Genomic DNA, 18,334 nt, shown 5'->3' with positions numbered 1-18,334 from the left:
TATCTGTATGTTAGAGGTAAAATGAATGTCAGAATTGTTTTCCAATAAAATTACTAAAAAAAATTAAATGAAAACATTTACAATAATTACATCTTTTTAAACACTTAAAAAAAACACACACAATCCTTACAATACATTGAATAGATAATGGTGATCAATAAATGGTAGGGAAAAAAATGGTGATTGTTTTTTTTCCATTAAACCCATAAAGAAAAGTTGAAAGAATTGTAACACTTAGAAATGTGTTTCTAAATAAGAAATTTGAATAAACTATGGCCCGTCTAGCAAAAAAGCAAGATCTCATATTTGTTTTGTGATCTGAAACATTTGACAAAGATAACAGAAGTAATCACAAAATGCATTTTGTTATGTCTCCATATATTATGGAAGCGGCTGAAAATATTCTCATAAAGCAAATAGATGAGGCAGCGAATCAGGGAGAAGAAATTATTACAGGGGGCTTCAACTACCCTGATATAAATTGGAGAGTAGAAACCTACAGGTTCAGCAAAGGAAACAGGTTTTTGACAATAATGAAAGACAATTACGTTTCACATCTGGTGCAGGACTCAAACGGGGGGCACTGCTAGACCTAATATTAACCAATTGGCTAGAGAGAACATCAAATACATACAAGGTGGGGGTCACTTGGGTAAGGCTGTGTGCCCACGTAGCGTTTTTCAAGCGTATATGCTGCGGAATTTCCGCAGCGTAAACGCTTGTGAAACGCTAGGTAATCCGCTCCCCATGGTCTCCAAGGGGATTCTGCAAGTTCTATGCACATGCTGCTGATTTTTCAGCAGAGTTTATGCTGCGCTCAAAAATCCGCAGCATGTCCATTAATTTTGCGTTTCCGCAAGCGGAATTGCCTTTGTGCAATGCATTAAAAAACACAATGCAATTCCGCATGTGGAAAACGCGCGATAAACGCACGAAAAACGCGCAATAAACACGTGCGGAATTCCGCATGCGTTTTTCCGGGAGAGGACTTGCAGAAATTAAGCAGAAATTTTCTGCTTCATTTCTGCAACGTGGGCAAATAGCCTGATAGTGATCACAAAATAATACATTTTCATGTAACCTTTAATAAGATGTGTCGTAGAGGGGTTACAAGGACACTAAACTTCAGGAAGGCAAATTTCCAACCGTTGAGAGATGATCTTAGTGCAATAAACTGGGACGATATCCTGAGACATAAAGCTACACAAAGCAAATGGGAGACATTTATTAACATCCTGAATAGGACCTGTGCACAATATATACCCTATGAGAATAAACATGCTAGAAATAGGAGGAAACCACTATGGCTAAATAGAGCTGTAAGGGGCGCAATAAGTGACAAAAAGAAAGCATTTAGGGAATTAAAGAAAGAGAGTAGTGATGAGGCAATAAATAATTAGAGAAAAAAAAAAATCAAAGCAGCAAAGATGGAGACACTCATTGCCATAGAAAGGAAAAATAATCCCACTATATTCAACTGGATAAACAGTAAGAAACTGAAAAATGATCGTGTTGGCCCCTTCAACATAATAGGGAGAAATGTTGGACGAGGATGAGGGAAAGGCCAATTTGCTAATCCCCATGACTAAGGGTGCTATACGAACCAGAAACCAGTCAGTGGTGTTTCGCTTTTGGACTGTTATGAATGTTTTGTGGCATTTTTAAATATGAACAAGTAAAATGTCAGGAATTTTTTTCTGTGTAGCTGGACCCATCTCTACTTCATTTATTTGTCTTTCCCGTCTGAGCAGTGGGGTGGATCCGAGCTTCGGAGAATTACACACTACTGTGGTGACATGGCTACTCCTATTTTTCAATCTGCTAAACGCCTTTTTCTCTATAAAACCCTATGACAAACGACATGATCAGGGAATCCATAAATTCTCCATTAAATATCACCTGCTATACCCAGCAGGAAGTACAACACCGCCTCAAAAACACTAGAGTAAGCAAATTAGCGGACCTGGATGGCATACAGCCCCGAGTACTGCAGGAATTAAGTACCAAAACAGACCATTGTTTCTAAAATTCAAGAATTCAAGTACTGTCGCACAGCAAATGTGGTGCCAATATTCAAAAAAAAAAAAAAATGATAGGCCAATAAGTTAAACTCTACTGTGGGTAAAATCCTTGAGTTTCCCAAGAGATGCTATCCTGCAATATTTCAATAAGAATAGCCCAGTATCAACACGGCTTTATGAGAGGTCAAACTAACCTCATCAGCTTCTGTGAATTTTTATGCCCTTAAATCAGAGAGATACGTTACACAAAATAGTTAATACTTAACAATTCCCACATGTCTACTTTACATCAGCACAATTTTGGAACCAAATTTTTTTTTCATTAGATAGCTAAAAGGGTTAGATTTCTAATTTTTCCAACAAATTTACAAAACCATTTTTTTTTTAGGGACCACAAAATACCCAAAAGTGACACCATTCTAAAAACTGCACCCCTCAAGGTGCTCAAAACCACATTCAAGAAGTTTATTAACCCTTCAGGTGCTTCACAGGAATTTTTGGAATGTGGAAGAAAAAAAAACTTTTTTCACAAAAATGTTACTTTAGACCCAAATTTTTTATTTTCACAGGGGTAACAGGAAAAAATGGACCCCAAAATTTGTTGTGCAATCTCCCCTGAGCACGCAGATACCCCATATGTGGGGAAAAAACACTGTTTGGGTGCACGGCAGGGTTTGGAAGGGAAGGAGTGCCATTTGACTTTTTGAATGTAAAATTTGCTTGAATAATTAGTGGACACCATGTTCTATTCGGAGAGCCCCTGATGCGCCTAAACAGTGGAAACCCCCCACAAGTGACACTATTTTGGAAACTAGCCCCCTCAAGGATTTTATCAAGGGGTATAGTGAACATTTTGAACCCAGGAGTAAGACACAGAATTTGATAACATTAGGTCATCATATTGAATAAGTTGTCATTAGTTTGGAGCGCAAGTGCTCGCTACTTGAGCTTGCATCGGGTATTCAGGTATGCACCATGTATCGCGGGTGCTCGAGTGACATGCTCGAGTCCCCGCCCGCATGTTTCATGGTTATTAGACACCCCAAAAACAACATGTGGGGGATCGCTCGTGCATGGCAGGCAATCCCCGTGAGTTTTTTTTGGACGCAAAGCATATGGGGCGGAGACTCAAGAATGTCACTCGAGCACCCGCGATACTCGGTGCATACCCAAGCACCCAACGCAATCTCAAGTAGCGAGCACTTGCGCTCAACACTAGTCGCCATATCATTTTTTTTTTTACTTTTGAAAAAATCCCAACCCTAGCACAGCCCTAACCCTAGCACAGCCCTAACCCTAGCACAGCCCTAACCCTAGCACAGCCCTAACCCTAGCACAGCCCTAACCCTAGCACAGCCCTAACCCTAGCACAGCCCTAACCCTAGCACAGCCCTAACCCTAGCACAGCCCTAACCCTAGCACAGCCCTAACCCTAGCACAGCCCTAACCCTAGCGTTTACTTTTTACACCGTTCCTCGTGCGGTATAAGTGATTAGACGACTTTATTCTTCGGGATGGTGCGATTACAGCGATGCCAGATTCATATCAGGATTTTATGATTGACAACTGTCACACACTAAAAGACGCATTTTTTGCAAAGACTAGTTTTTGCATCGCCATATTTTGAGAGCTATAATTTTCCCATATTTCGGCCGACAGAGTCATGTGACGGCTTGTTTTTTGCGGGACAAGTTAACGTTTTTATTGGTGCCATTTTCAGGCACGTGACATTTTTTGATCGCTTTCTATTCCTATTTTTGGGAGGCAGAATAAACAAAAACCAACAATTCAGGAATCGTTGTTTTATTCTGTTCCGCGTGTGGTAAAATAGATACGGTAGCTTTATTCTTCGGGTCAGTACGTTTACAGCGGTACCACATTTATATAGTTTTTTTTACGTTTTGGTGCTTTTACACAATAAAATCTATTTTATAGAAAAAAGAATTGTTTTTGCATCGCTTTATTCTGAGAGCTATACCTTTTTTATTTTTCGGCTGATGGAGCTGTATGGCGGCTTGTTTTTTGCGGGACAAGATGATGTTTTCAGCGGTACTATTTTTATTTGCATTTGTTCTTTTGATCGCGTTTTATTACATTTTTTGTTTGGTGGTATGATGATAAAGCATTGTTTTTTGCTTAGTTTTTTATTTTTATTTTTTACCGTGTTCACTAAAGGAGTTACCGTTTTGGACGCGGCGATACCAAATATGTGTAGTTTTATTATTTTGTTGTTTTTTTCATAATAATATTTATTGATGGGGACATTATATTTTTATTTTTGGGGGATTGTTTTTCATTTTTAAATATTTTTACAAATTTATTTTATTTTTTTTCACTTTCTGATTCTTTTTTTACTTTTACACTATGTCCCACTATGGGACTTTCACTTTTAGCTTTCAGATCGCCTGTATAGCACAGGCATGCAGCACCATCCCTGTGCTATACAGGCTGTCACAGCTGCACACAAGGAGACATTACTTTGGTCATGTACTGCGCATGACTAAAGTAACTTCCTGCCTCTTGGTGACCCGGATGTTGTCATGACGACATCGGGTAATCATGACAACACCCGAAAGCCGCCACAGACATCGCTGGACGCCGACAGGAGAGGTGAGTATAGCGATCACTACCCCCCTTGCCCCCCCAATGCTGCGATCGACTTTGATCACAGCATCGCGGGGATTAAAGTGCTGGGATCGGTGCGGGACCGCTCCTAGCACCGGGTGTCAGCTTTAACAATCACCTTACACCCGGCGGCGATCGCCCCGCACCGCTTGTGTGCGGGCGCCATCGTCGCTCGCGTAATAGTTCGTAGCTGGTCCATAAGGCCCAGGGCGCAGCTACGTACTATTACCAACGAGGTCGTAAAGGGGTTAATATTATAGAGAGATTTATATAAGCTGCAGGCTTGGGCCGAGAAATGGCAATTGCAATTTAATGTAGATAAATGTAAGGTCATGCACTTGGGCAGAGGAAATAAAATATATAATTATGCACTAAATGGTAAAACACTGGGTAAAACAGTCACTGAAAAATACTTGGGCATATGGGTGGGCAGCAAACAACTTTTGTGACCAGTGCCAGGCAGCTGCTGCTAAGGCTAATAAAATAATGGAATGTATTAAAAGGCTTAGGGACGATCTTATTACAATGTACATATACATGAGGGGATAGTACAGAGATCTTTCTAATAATCTTTTTACAACTTGGCCTGCAATGGTGACAAGGGGGCCTCCTCTACATCTAGAGGAAAGAAGGTTTAATCATAATCACAGACGTGGATTCTTTACTGTAAGAGCAGTGAGACTATGGAACTCTCTGCCACATGATGTTGCAATGCATGATTCACTACAAAAGTACAGGGGCCGAGATGCCTTTCTTGAAAAATATAATAGTACAGGCTATGAGCACTAGATTCTGTGATGGGACGTTGATCCAGGGAACTAGTCTGATTGCCGTATGTGGAGTCAGGAAGGAATTTTTCCCCTGGAATGGGGCAATTAGCATCTGCCTCATGGGGTTTTTGCCTTCCTCTGGATCAACATGTTGGGTTATAGGTTGAACTTAATGGCCTTATGTCTACCTTCAACCTTAAAAATTATCAAACTATTACATGTCTCGGAATATGGCGACAAAAGCAATATTTTTTTTTATGAATTAAAAAAAAAATTGTCACCATTAAAACGAAAAAAAAAAAAACAGTCAAGTTTGGTATCACTGTAACCGTAAGGATCTGAGGAGTCACGGTGTCAGTTCATTTTTACAGTAGAACGAATGCTGCTCTTGTTTCCAGCACATTGTACGGTAAGTTGAATGGTGCCATTGGAAACTACAAATTGTGCTGCAGAAAATAACCTCATAAGCTATATTGACAGAATAAAAATAAAAAAAATATGACTCTTGGCAAAAGTGGAGGAAAAAAACTATAGTTTAACCCTGTTTTGTGCTAATATTTTATTGATATCTGATAATGATTTATTACACAATGGGGTTGGGGGGTGATTACTGTGATTGTACCTGCGGGAGTGATCAATATAAGCTTTGTCAGGCTTCTATAAAAGCTGATATGACACCAGTAGTGGGGGCTAATATGAATGGAGAAAATATGATTTGTGTAGGGGGCCAATTATAAAAAACCCTACTGATGATATACACGTCCCTACAGACATTACATGGGCCTTCATATCATATTATAGTCTGCATATTCAGGAGTAATATTAGGCTCTCATGTCAGCCGCTGATATAAGGTTCGTATAGGTTAATTTAAAGGGGTTGTTATATCAAAATATTGTTCAGGGGTTTGGATTTGCCATAAAAAAACAAAAATCTGCGAAATAAACATGCTTTTCCTGCCTGGACCAGATGTGATGCCATTTGCCAGCCACAAAAAGCATCCAATGATGCGCTATTCAATTTACCCGACTCCTGCAGATAGGTTTTTGAGAACATTTGGATGGGGGAGGGTGAAAACAATTTTCACCTAAATCGGCCCTGCATGCATACTGCTTAAGCAATTTTCCTTTTCAGAAGTCTGATTAATAAGAGCAAGATTATTTCCCTATTCTTCCCCTGCATATATAAGGCTTAAACAGTCTATAAAGCTGCTACATGCAGCCCTCCCTCCAAACTGCAGCATTAAATGTACAAACATTAAGGGACATACAGTAACTAACCCTGTAGTTCCAAACACCGGTGACTCCTCGGGGAATGGTATATGGGCATCAACGCCTCGTTTCCTGGGGGTGCTCGTATTTATGTTCTGTCCATCAGGCTGCAGATTTCTTGTTACAGAAGAGGACAAAGGCGACGGCCCGTTGGCGGCAGATGAGCTGCTGTCTCTGGGTCCATTGTGTGGATGACTCTTCGTCTGTGTCTCTTCAGTAACAGGCTCCATCCCGACATTCAGCTCACCCAATTTTTTTATAGACCTAAAAGGAGAATAAAAGGACATAGCCATATGCTAAAAATACACAGCAATGCAATTATGAGGAGACTGCTGTGAACAAGGTTTAAAAAAAAAAAAGAACACAACAGAACACATTTCTAAACTCGTGTTCATTGTGTAGTGGCCGCTGTAGAGCACTGCAGATTAGTTTCTATTGTATGAATTTGTTAAAGGAGTTCTCACTTTTAAAAAAAAAAAAAGTGGTCCCCAAACAATAGTATACATACACTGTCACCTGCTTCAACGCCTGCTCTCCGCTAATGTTCCAGTCTCTGTGTTTTGGCTGCAGTGGTCATGTCACGTCAACAGCACACATCATTACTGCAGCCAATCACTGAGTTCACATATAGACAAGCCATTGAGCTTAGTGATTGGCTGCAGTGGTGTTGTGCACTGTTGACATGATGTCATCGCTGCAGCTGAAACACAGAAACAGTAGTAGTGGCAGAGAGTAGGCACTGCAGCCAGGGAAGAAGTGTACTATGTGATTTTGTTATTTTACATGAGTGCAATTATTTTTCTTTTTACTAGTTTGGGAACCTATGACCCCAAACATTTCCATCACAGATCGGTGAGGGCTGTATAGAGAGGGCTAAGGAGTTGAGCCCGCTTCATACGCAGCAAATGCCAGCTGTGTTACATAGCCTTCATCGGCCTGTAATGGCAGCAGCCAGAGCGAGCTCTGATCACTGCCACTAACTATTTAGATGCTGATCACGGCTATTAACCATTTAGATGTAGCTGTCTATTGCAGACATCGGCATCTAAATGGCTCCCATTGGCCCCATGATTGAGAGTAGTTCATGGGTTACCATGGAAGCCAAGACCCTACTGAAGGACGGTGATTGCCATCTTAGTCCTCAAAAAAAAATTAAAAACCTAGAATTGACACATTTTGGTCACCACTCTTCCCTAAAACAAAAAAACAAACAAAAAAAAAAAGATAAAAAAGTCATTTATAAACCAAAACGGTATCGATAACTACAGGTCAGATTGCAAAAATCAGCTCCATAAGTGTAAAAATAAAAAACTTATGGGTTTCAAAAAATGGAGACAAATTATTTTTTTCCAAGGTTTTGAGGTTTGTTTTTTTTTTACATTGCAGTTTAGTATAGCCGTAATCCTACTGGTATGGAGAATCATACTGCCGGGTCATTTTGACCACACAAGGAGTGCTGTAAAAACAAAAAAACAAACTGCAGAACTGTGCTTTTTTGGTGCAATGTCCCCTCACTTTTACATTGAATGGTAAAATGAACAGTGTTATTCAAAACTACAACTTGCCCTGTAAAAAACAAGGAAAAAAATGAAAAATGCATAAAAATGAAAAATCAGGCCCTCAAAAGGGTTAATATATCCAAAAAGTCCCTATTAGTAATTGCTACCTATTAAGGAACTGTTCAGTGAGATTTTGGGGGTTGTCAGCTTCTTCGGTCTGGTTGACTCCCCCCTCGAACAGCATCTGCTGATAGAGCTGCCTCTGCTGCTCCTTCTGCTCCAGGTGCTGCTGGTAACGTAACTTCTGGCGGTAATATTCCTCAAACTGCTCCGTGGAGTCCCGCAGCTGAAAAACACCACAACCAACAGGAATTCAGAAGAAACAGCTAATGTCAATCTATGGAAAATAACAAAGACAGCAGATCTGGAGTAAGTGACAAAAAAGCTAAGCCGCAAACTAAATATTAGAAAAATAGATACAATTACTAAAAGCAGTTATCTAGGAAACCCATCTTCTAGGGTGCTCTGAGGGTATAAAGGGGTCTTTCATTTAGGAGCTGATCCAGTTAGTGGCTATAAAGAGGGGTCTCTCTGGAGCATATCCTTCTATCTACGTACTACCAAGACTTTGTAATGCTGCCTTTCCCTGTGATGGCCCACAACATGACAGATGATACTCATCTTCAGGAGACCTTTCTAATATTAAAAAGTAGATTAACCCTTTAATATAGGAAATGGAAGATGTGGAAAGAAAAGCATACAGATGTCCGGGTACATTTATGCAATGAATGCGCCAGAAAAATGGTGTGTCATGTAAAAGCAGAAGTGAAATACGAATGCAGAAGAAAAGCAACATATTTCATCTTCATGGAGAAGAATGAAAAGTTAAAAGGAGCTCTCCAGTAAGGTTTCTCCCATAGGTAGCAATGATTTGGGTATGTGTAATGAATGTAGTAACATACTCACCGGTCACGGTCTTCTGCCGTTCTCAGCGGTGCTCTGCTCCGGGGTCTCGTGACAGATCACACAGTGTCTGCTGTGTGCAGCGCCGATTACTTTCTCAGTACCAGACCATAAGACTCAGGAGTAGGCTCTCTAGCCTTCTTCTCATAGACTAACATTGAGAAATAGAAAAAGCGACCTCTGCTCCATACAGCGGAGCACCGCTGATATCGGAGGAAGACAGCGACCGGTGAGTATAGCACGGCACGCATCACATGTACACATACATTTGCTATCAAAGGGAGAAATAAAATAAATAAATTAAAAAAAATATTTCACTGAAGTGCTCTTTTCAGTGAGTGTGGATGAAAGTTTAAAATGGTATCCCTACATTTATGCTGTACCAAATGTATTACAGGGCCTTGAAAAAAGTATTCACTCCCCCTGAACTTTTCCACATTTTTTCATGTTATACCCACAAATGTAAATGTATTTTATTAGGATTTTATGTTTTGTACCGTATTTTTCGGACTATAAGACGCACCTACGTTTTAGAGGAGGAAAATAAAAAAAAAAATGTAAGCAAAAAATGTGTTCATGATGCACTTTTAAGGGGGAGGGGGTCTTCTGCTGACACTGGTATAGGTGTAACATCCCCCAATTCTGACAAAATCCCCCATCCTGGTATATATGCCCCCCCCTTCCTTTTATACGTGGTCCCCATCCCCATCCTGGTATGCCTGGCATCCCTCCATCCTGGTATGCATGGCACCCCTCATCCTTATCCTGGTATGCATGGCACCCCTCATCCCCATCCTGGCATGCATGGCACAGCAATCCCCATCCTGGCATGCATGGCACAGCAATCCCCATCCTGGTACACATGGCACCCCTCATCCCCGTCCTGGTACGCATGGCACCCCTCATCCCCGTCCTGGTACGCATGGCACCCCTCATCCCTGTCCTGGTACGCATGGCACCCCTCATCCCTGTCCTGGTATGTATGGCACCCCTCATCCCTGTCCTGGTATGCATGGCACCCCTCATCCTTATTCTGGTATGTATGGCCCCTCATCCTTATCCTGGTATGCATGGTCCCCCTAATCCCCATCATGCTGCACATAAAAAAAAAAATAATAAACACTCCTACTCACCTTCATTCTCTTGTCCAGCGCTGCGTCCTGTCTGACCAGGTCAATGCCACACAGAGTCTAGCAGCAGACACATCTCTTCAACAACTGTTAAGAGGAGACTTTGTGTAGCAGGCCTTCATGGTAAAATAGCTGCTAGGAAACCACTGCTAAGGACAGGCAACAAGCAGAAGAGACTTGTTTGGGCTAAAGAACACAAGGAATGGGCATTAGACCAGTGGAAATCTGTGCTTTGGTCTGAGGAGTCCAAATTTGAGATCTTTGGTTCCAACCACCATGTCTTTGTGCGACGCAGAAAAGGTGAACGGATGGACTCTACATGCCTGGTTCACACCATGAAGCATGGAGGAGGAGGTGTGATGGTGTGGGGGTGCTTTACTGGTGACACTGTTGGGGATTTATTCAAAATTGAAGGCATACTGAACCAGCATGGCTACCACAGCATCTTGCAGCGGCATGCTATTCCATCTGGTTTGCGTTTAGTTGGACCATCATTTATTTTTCAACAGGACAATGACCCCAAACACACCTCCAGGCTGTCTAAGGGCTATTTGACCAAGAAGGAGAGTGATGGGGTGCTACGCCAGATGACCTGGCCTCCACAGTCACCAGACCTGAACCCAATCGAGATGGTTTGGGGTGGGCTGGAAAGCAGAGTGAAGGCAAAAGGGCCAGCAAGTGCTAAGCATCTCTGGGAACTCCTTCAAGATTGTTGGAAGACCATTTCCGGTGACTACCTCTTGAAGCTCATCAAGAGAATGCCAAGAGTGTGCAAAGCAGTCATCAAAGCAAAAAGGTGGCTACTTTGAAGAACCTAGAATATAAGACATATTTTCAGTTGTTTCACACTTTTTTGTTAAATATATAATTCCACATGTGTTAATTCATAGTTTTGATGCCTTCAGTGTGAATGTACAATTTTCAAAGTCATGAAAATACAGAAAAATCTTTTAATGAGGTGTGTCCAAACTTTTGGTCTGTACTGATATATATATACACACACACATACATATACACCCCCCCCCCCCCATCATTCGGACTATATTACTACAAAAAGAAGGCAACACAATCTCTTGATTACAGTGAAATCTGGACAACACTTTAGGGAGGTAAGCCGGGTATGGGAGTAGGACAATCCTGTCATCATAAATCTGGGTGTAAGGAGGATTAAACGAAAGAGCCTGCAAGTCGCTCACCCTATGGGCTGATGTCAAGGCCACCAAAAGAATAGTTTTAAGGGTGAGTAATTTTGGAGAGATAACCTGCAGGGGTTCAAACGGGTCGCCAGAGAGGGCATTCAGGACTAAATTCAGGTCCCAGGGAGGAATTCTAGGGGTTCGGACTGGTCTGGACCTAGCACAGGATCTAATAAACCTAGAAACCCATCTGTTTCCAGCTAAGTTACAATAATAGAGTGCACCCAATGCAGATGCCTGAACCTTAAGTGTTCCCGCAGCTAACCCCAAATCGTATCCTCTTTGTAGGAACTCCAGGATGTTTATCTGACAAAGGGGTTTTAAGAAAATCCAGGAACTTCCCCCAAACCCTACATCTTTGTTGTTATGGACTTTCTACTACGTAGGAGAGTGGAAACTACGGTCAGGGAAAACCCCTTACTACTCAATAACGACCTCTCAAATTCCATGCCACAAGGTGTAATCCCCTGGTCTGTGTGTGGAAAACTGGCCCCTGACTGAGAAGGTCCAGCTTATCCGGCAGGATCCAGGGATCTGATATCGACATCAGTCGGAGCAGGGGTAACCAAGGTCTCTTTGGCCAGAAGGGGGCTATCAGAATAATTCTTGCCTGATCTTCCCTCACCACTGAATGAATCATCACTATTGGGGGAAATGCATAAGCCTTCCTGAACCGCCACAGAATATGGAGGGCGTCTACTGCATAAGGATCTTCTGACGGGTCTAGGGAGCAGAATCTCTCCACCTTTCCGTTGGCCTTGCGAGCGAACAGATCTATGTCTGGTAAACCCCACAATTGGACAATCTGCTGAAAAACTACCGGGCTCTGGGCCCACTTCCCCTGTCTTAACGTATGGCGGCTCAGAAAGTCTGCTTTTGTATTCTCCACCCCCTTATGTGTAGTGAACTGAGGGATGGGAGATTCAGTTCTGCTAGCTGTAGGATATTGTTTGCCACTACCATAAAGGACAGAGACCTCATGCTCCCCTGTTGATTTATATATGCCACTGTTGTCTGGTTGTCTGACCTGACTTTTATGTGGTGACCCTTAACATGGGAGAGAAGGCCTAACAGGGATCTCTCTACTGCACAAAGCTCCTTTAGGTTGGATTACGCTCTCTTCTCGTGATCTGCCCAGAGTCCCCGAACCAAGTGATCCGCCAGGTAACCCTCCCCCCGCCCAGCCGGAACCGCTTGCATTGGTTGTAATAACAAAGTCGACCGGTCTAGATCTGCATGCCCGAGGATAAGTTTTCTGTCTGTCCACCAATATAGGGAGGCTACAGTCTCCCGGGAAATAAATAATTTTCTTTCAAAATGTCCATTGAAGGATCTCTGTGCTGAGGGGACCTCCCACAGCAGAAGTCTCATATGACCTTGGGCCCATGCGACTGCTGGGAGACAGGATGTCATAGATCCCAGGAGTGACATTGCTTCCCTCAAGGACATTACCGGAATCCGGATGGCCCTTGTGGCCAAAATGATTATTTTGCATATTTTCTCCTCCGTGAGAAAACAGGCCTGGGGCTGAGAATCCAGGGTTAGACCCAGAAAGATCTGAGCCCTTGAGGGGGATAACCTTGACTTCTGAAAATTTACCAGCCAACCTAGTTGCTGTAAAAGTGTCGTGATCTCTAACACCTGAGCGAAATAGTGGCTCTCCGATTTCCCTACCACAAGAAAATCGTCTAGGTAGGGGACGATCACCATGTTCCTGATCCGCAGAAAGGCTGTCACTTCTGCAATGAGCTTCGTAAATATCCTCGGAGCTAGGGACATGGTAATAAGAGTCCTTCAAATCGACTACTGCTATAAGCAATTGAGGTGGAGGAGTTTTACAGCAGAGTTCACTAATTCTATTTTGAATGTCTGGTTCTCCACTAGCTGGTTTAGGCTCCTGAGGTTGATAATGGTCCTTAAGGACCAATTTGTTGTTTTGTTTTTTTATCAGAAAAAGGGGGGGAATAAAATCCCCTTCCCTTTTGCGCCTCTGGAACCTCGATGAGAACTTGTTTTTCTATTAAGTCTAAAATTTCTGCCTCCAAGGCCAATTGCTCCTCTACTGACTTCCTTCTGGGGGTGATTGTAAAGGTAAGATGAGGGATCTGATGGAAGCGTAGCTTTAGGCCCTCCTTTACTATGTTTAGCACCCACTGACTCGAGGTGTTGTCCTCCCAAGCTGGAACAAAATGGGACAGCCTTCCTCCTAACCTCAGTCTGGCGTCACTGGGAGGACTTTCTAGCTGTGGCGGAGGGAGGCCCCCTAAACATATATCCTGACTCCTTTTTAGCCTTGGAGTCCCATCTGTTCTTATCACCCGGCGCTCGACACCGGTTAAATTTTCTTCTCCGAAAATAAGATTTTATTGTATCTCCCAAGAAACCCGGAAAGCCTCTTTTCCTGTCGCCTGCTATTTCAAGCACATCGTCCAATTTTTGGACAAAAAGGAATTTGCCATCGCATGGGAGAGAGCATAACTTATGCTTCGATTGTAAGTCCCCCGGGCAGCCCTTTAGCCACAATGCTCGCCTAGCTGCATTCGACAGGTTTGCCGATCTGGCCGATAGTCTGACAAAGTCTGCCGAGGAATCCGCCAGGAAGACCGAAGCTGCCTGCATTAGGGTAAAATTAGTCAGGATTTTATCCCTAGGAATTTTTCTGTCTCTAATCTGATCTTCCAACTGTTGTAACCAGACCATTAATGACCTGGCTACACAGGTGCCTGCTACAGCTGGCTTAATGCCCTCCGCTGATGCTTCCCATGCATGACGCAGGAAGGAGTCTACTTTCTTACCTAGAGCATCTCTAAGGACGCCCGAGTCCTTTAATGGCAAGGAAGATTTCCTAGAAGATCGCGCCACTGCGCCGTCCACTTTGGGAATTTTGTCCCAGGACTCCGAATCATCCTTATCTTCAAAGGGGCATTTCCTTTTAGAGGATGAAGGTAATTCCCTGATCTTTCAGGTTTCTTCCATTCCTGATCGATAAGGGCCTGGATCTTAGCGTTAACCGGGAATGTGCGCCTCCTTCTCTCCTCCAACCCGGCAAACATCATATCCTCTAAGGATTTAGTTGCCCTTTCCTCCTTCAACCCCATAGTGGACCTGATAGCTTTAATCAGCTTGTGGGTGTCCTCAATAGGAAAGCAAGCCCTACCACAGTCACTATCCGAAGAGGAAGAGGCCGAGGAATCACTAGGCGCCTGAGGCTCTGAGAAGAAAAATCATAACTAGATGAGATCTTCTCTTCTTCCTATGCAACCCCTTTAGGGAGCCCTGAATCTCAGAGCAGACAATAGACCTGAGATTACTGGCAAAATCTGGCACACTTTCAGCAATAGTTCTTTCAATACAGGCTGAACACAGATCCTTTTGCCACTCTACAGGTAGGGGTATCTGGCACAAGGCACACATTCTGTGCTTCTTTTTGGAGCTACTTTTCACGGGCTCCTAGGGGTTAAGCACATAAGAAAAACACACCCTCTATTAAAATCAGGTGACATTCACGAAGATCACTCACCCCTGAAGTTCCTGAAGGGTACCGGATTTGGAGGTTGTGGCAGGACATGAGAACAATCCCTTCGGATTGGCACCGAGACCTTGCTTCTGCGGCTACTGCTGAGGTTGCTCAAGAAACTGTACGTCTGAGGCGTCAGCCTGCTTTTTCCGCTGATGCTGCTGCTGTCGTTGCTGTTGAGGTGGGGGAGTCAGCTGCTGCTGTTCGTGGCTGTCCTGGTCTGCCATGGCTTTCCAAGACTATGGGGCTGGTGCATGAGTAGCGCTGACCCACCTTTAAATAGGGTCTGGTGCCATCCGGTTCCTCCACCGGTTATGGGCCCTCCCCCCTACTTACATCCGCCGGCCGAAGCTTCATTAACTGGCCGGCGAGCATTCACAGGGTGCCGCCATCTTGTTTCCGGGACCCGCCCCCCGACGTCATGAGGCACGCCTCTCTCAGCGTGCCCCATGCCTTGAAGTCAGGGGCCGCGTCATACCCGGAAGTTGCTGCTCCATGCATGCGGCCAGCATGGAGCCCTCCTCACCGCCTGCGCCGCACGGACACAGCATCCAGGGGCTGCGGATGGCGCCTCTGGTCCCTGATGGCCCGCGCACAGGCCGGAGCCTGCTCTTTCGCAACTGGGACAAGGCCGGGTAAGAGGGACAACTTCTTTTCTTCTTTACTTTCCAAAAAACAGACAGGTTCCCATCAAGGACAGGAAACATTTCAGACGGTTTCCTGTCCTTGATGGGGCGGAGCCCTCTCTCAAGGAGTGCTGTCATGGGTGAAGGGAAAACAGCATCCTCATCATCAAACATGGTGGCAGCAGCATCATGTTGTGGGGATGCTTTTCTTCAGTAGGGACAGGCAACCTGGTCAGAATTAAGGAGAAGAAGGATGGAGTTAAATACTTGAGACTGGGTCATAGGTTCACCTTCCAGCAGAATAACGACCCTAAATATACGGTCAGAGCAACAATGGATGGTTTAGAGCAAGGCATATTCATAAGTGTGAATGGCCCGGTCACAGTCCAGACCTAAATCCCATTGAGAATCTGTGATAAGACTTGAAAATTGCTGTTCATACATGCTCTCCATCCAATATCACTGAATTAGAGCTAGTTTTCAAAGAAGAATAGGAAAAAATGACAGCCTCTAGATGTGCAAAATTGGTAGAGACAGACCCCAAAACACTGGCAGCAGTGATTGCAGCTAAAAGTGGTCTTATGAAGTATTGACTCAGGGCAGCTGAATACAAATGCACATCACAATGCTCAGATTTATATTTTTAAAATACTTGGAGAACCATGTATCATTTCATTTACACTTTACCAATATTTGCTACTTTGTGTTGGTATATCACATAAAATCCAAATAAAATGCATTTAGGTTTGTGATATTATCGTGAAAAAAAATGTGGAAAAGTTGACGGGGTATGAATACTTTTTCAAGCCACTTTATATGTTGTTGACCATTTTGATAAACATGAAGAAATGCAATTTATTTTTGACATTTGCAATTAATGTTCATGTGTTAATCCAGTGATCCCTGACACACGACTGCAGATGAGGACAGGGATGTTACCCTCCTGAGGAGCCTCTCTAGCCCTCTGTGTCTCTAGTGCCCCGTGTAGACTGTGCATTGCTTCTATAGGGCCGGCATTCTGCCCTGAGCACACCGGAGCGCACACCGGAAAGCACACCGGAGCGCACACATTCACCTTCTCTGGCTGCCACGTGCCAGAATTTCCTACACCAACTCACTGAAAAAGCCTTCCTTCAGGCCATGGAAAAAGCAATGAAATCACTCTGCAGGGAAACATTACCTCATTCCTCTCTGGTTTTCTTGGCCCCTCATCCGATGCTGCCGCCTGGAGATCATTCTCAGGGCTGATGTTTTGGCACAGGGTCTCACTACTGCCTGGAGTGTCTTTCTCCTGAGGAGTTTCACTTCTGCTGGAACAATAAGATGAATCATAGTATCAATTACACGTCCTGATGGATATCACAAATGGGAATTCGGATTGAAGGCACTACAGTGCAGACATATTTAAGGGAAGTATTTTTTAAAGGAAGTTATCTTACAAATCAAACTGCTGGAAAAATTCCCAGGAGACCACTAAAAGTGGTTTTAAAACTACTTAGCACCGCCAGCCCCTAAAATACAACTTTCCATCTATTTTGTTTTTCTTCTTGCCTCCCTCAGCAGTGCAGATAATCACTGCAGAGCATCCTGTGAGCCATATCTGTGTCTTCTGCCTACAACTCCTAACCCAGTGTATGTCCGTCTAGTGTCCGATCACCAAGTTAGTTTGCCTTCCCCTCTGGTAGCTGTAAATCTAGTTTCCAGTAAGTAAAAGCCTCCACACACAAGAAATCACGTAGAAATAGATTGTTTACCATTAAAGTGGTGTAAAGGATCGGCTGTGGTGCATAGAGCCATGGATCACTACTCCACCAATAGCATGAGGAGCACGTGTGACCAGCAGCTGTCACCTCACACACATCGCTATATACTAGATTAAATGTAATACCGCTTCACTGGATCATTTGTTATTGCATGTAAATGACAAGTTTTCTTATATTTTCGGCCCTCGGGGACTGAGACTGTGTAATAGACAAGTCGGACAGGCGGGTCCCCAGATTTTTCCCACCCGCTGCCTATAACTCACAGGTTTCTCCCTATATGTACACTTAGGCAGAGACCTGTCAATCCTGAGAAGTAAGCAGTGAGAATCCACCTGGACCTGTCAGTCCAACTAGTCTCTAGTGCGATCTCAGTCCCCGGCGGCTATTAAAACTATGTTTTTCTCTGAATAAACATTTCAGACCCAAACATACCTGGCTGTGTTCACATACCCAGTGCCGGATACCTGCTGCCCATAGATTGGGCAGCGTGTATCAGGTTCACTTTAAAGGGGTTTTCTCATGTTATAAAAGTGATTTAGTTAGTTGTTTTCTCGATCTGCTTTCATTGTCCTATTGTGAGAGCTTTTATCAAACATAGAGTACAGCTCGTTTCCATGGAGCTCGGCCACCAGAGCCTGGTTGAGAATGTTCAGTAGTTACACTCCAGGAAGGGAGTTAACTCACAATCAGCTGTCTCCAGCCTGATGATTACTAAAAAGCAGATAGTTACTCACCAGCTCTCCCTCCCTCTCAGCTCCTGAACATGCTCTTATCATTCCTGCAGAATCACAATCATCATCTCCCATGCAACACGCAGTGTAAATGGACCTTTAGGCTATGTGCAGACTGAGATTTTTTAAAGCAGATCCACTCCAGAAAACGCCCCAAAAATTGTCTAAAAAACATTTAAAAATACTCTTCCTATTATTATGTTAACTCACTTTGGAGTGCACAT

At 43.5% G+C, this 18,334-nt stretch overlaps 1 protein-coding gene across 2 annotated transcripts in view; it reads right to left on the bottom strand.

The window, feature by feature from the left end:
• The window catches only part of LOC141156669 (WD repeat-containing protein 47-like), a 65,659-nt gene that overhangs the window by 25,638 nt on the left and 21,687 nt on the right, over nucleotides 1–18,334 (bottom strand). Inside the window, exons 6-8 of one of the 2 annotated variants that reach the window (XM_073642897.1) lie at nucleotides 16,797–16,926; nucleotides 8,352–8,530; nucleotides 6,695–6,949 (exon numbers count right to left, since the gene is read on the bottom strand). In XM_073642897.1, coding sequence (XP_073498998.1) covers nucleotides 6,695–6,949; nucleotides 8,352–8,530; nucleotides 16,797–16,926 — 564 coding nt within the window. The remainder of the gene's footprint in view (nucleotides 1–6,694; nucleotides 6,950–8,351; nucleotides 8,531–16,796; nucleotides 16,927–18,334) is intronic. The other variant, XM_073642898.1, reaches the window with a different exon arrangement.

Source organism: Phyllobates terribilis, unplaced genomic scaffold (genome assembly GCF_046119375.1).
Source record: "Phyllobates terribilis strain yellow unplaced genomic scaffold, ASM4611937v1 Scaffold_8__6_contigs__length_399053987, whole genome shotgun sequence".
Taxonomy (NCBI): Eukaryota; Metazoa; Chordata; class Amphibia; order Anura; family Dendrobatidae; genus Phyllobates; species Phyllobates terribilis.
This window is presented reverse-complemented; position numbering and strand designations above follow the sequence as displayed.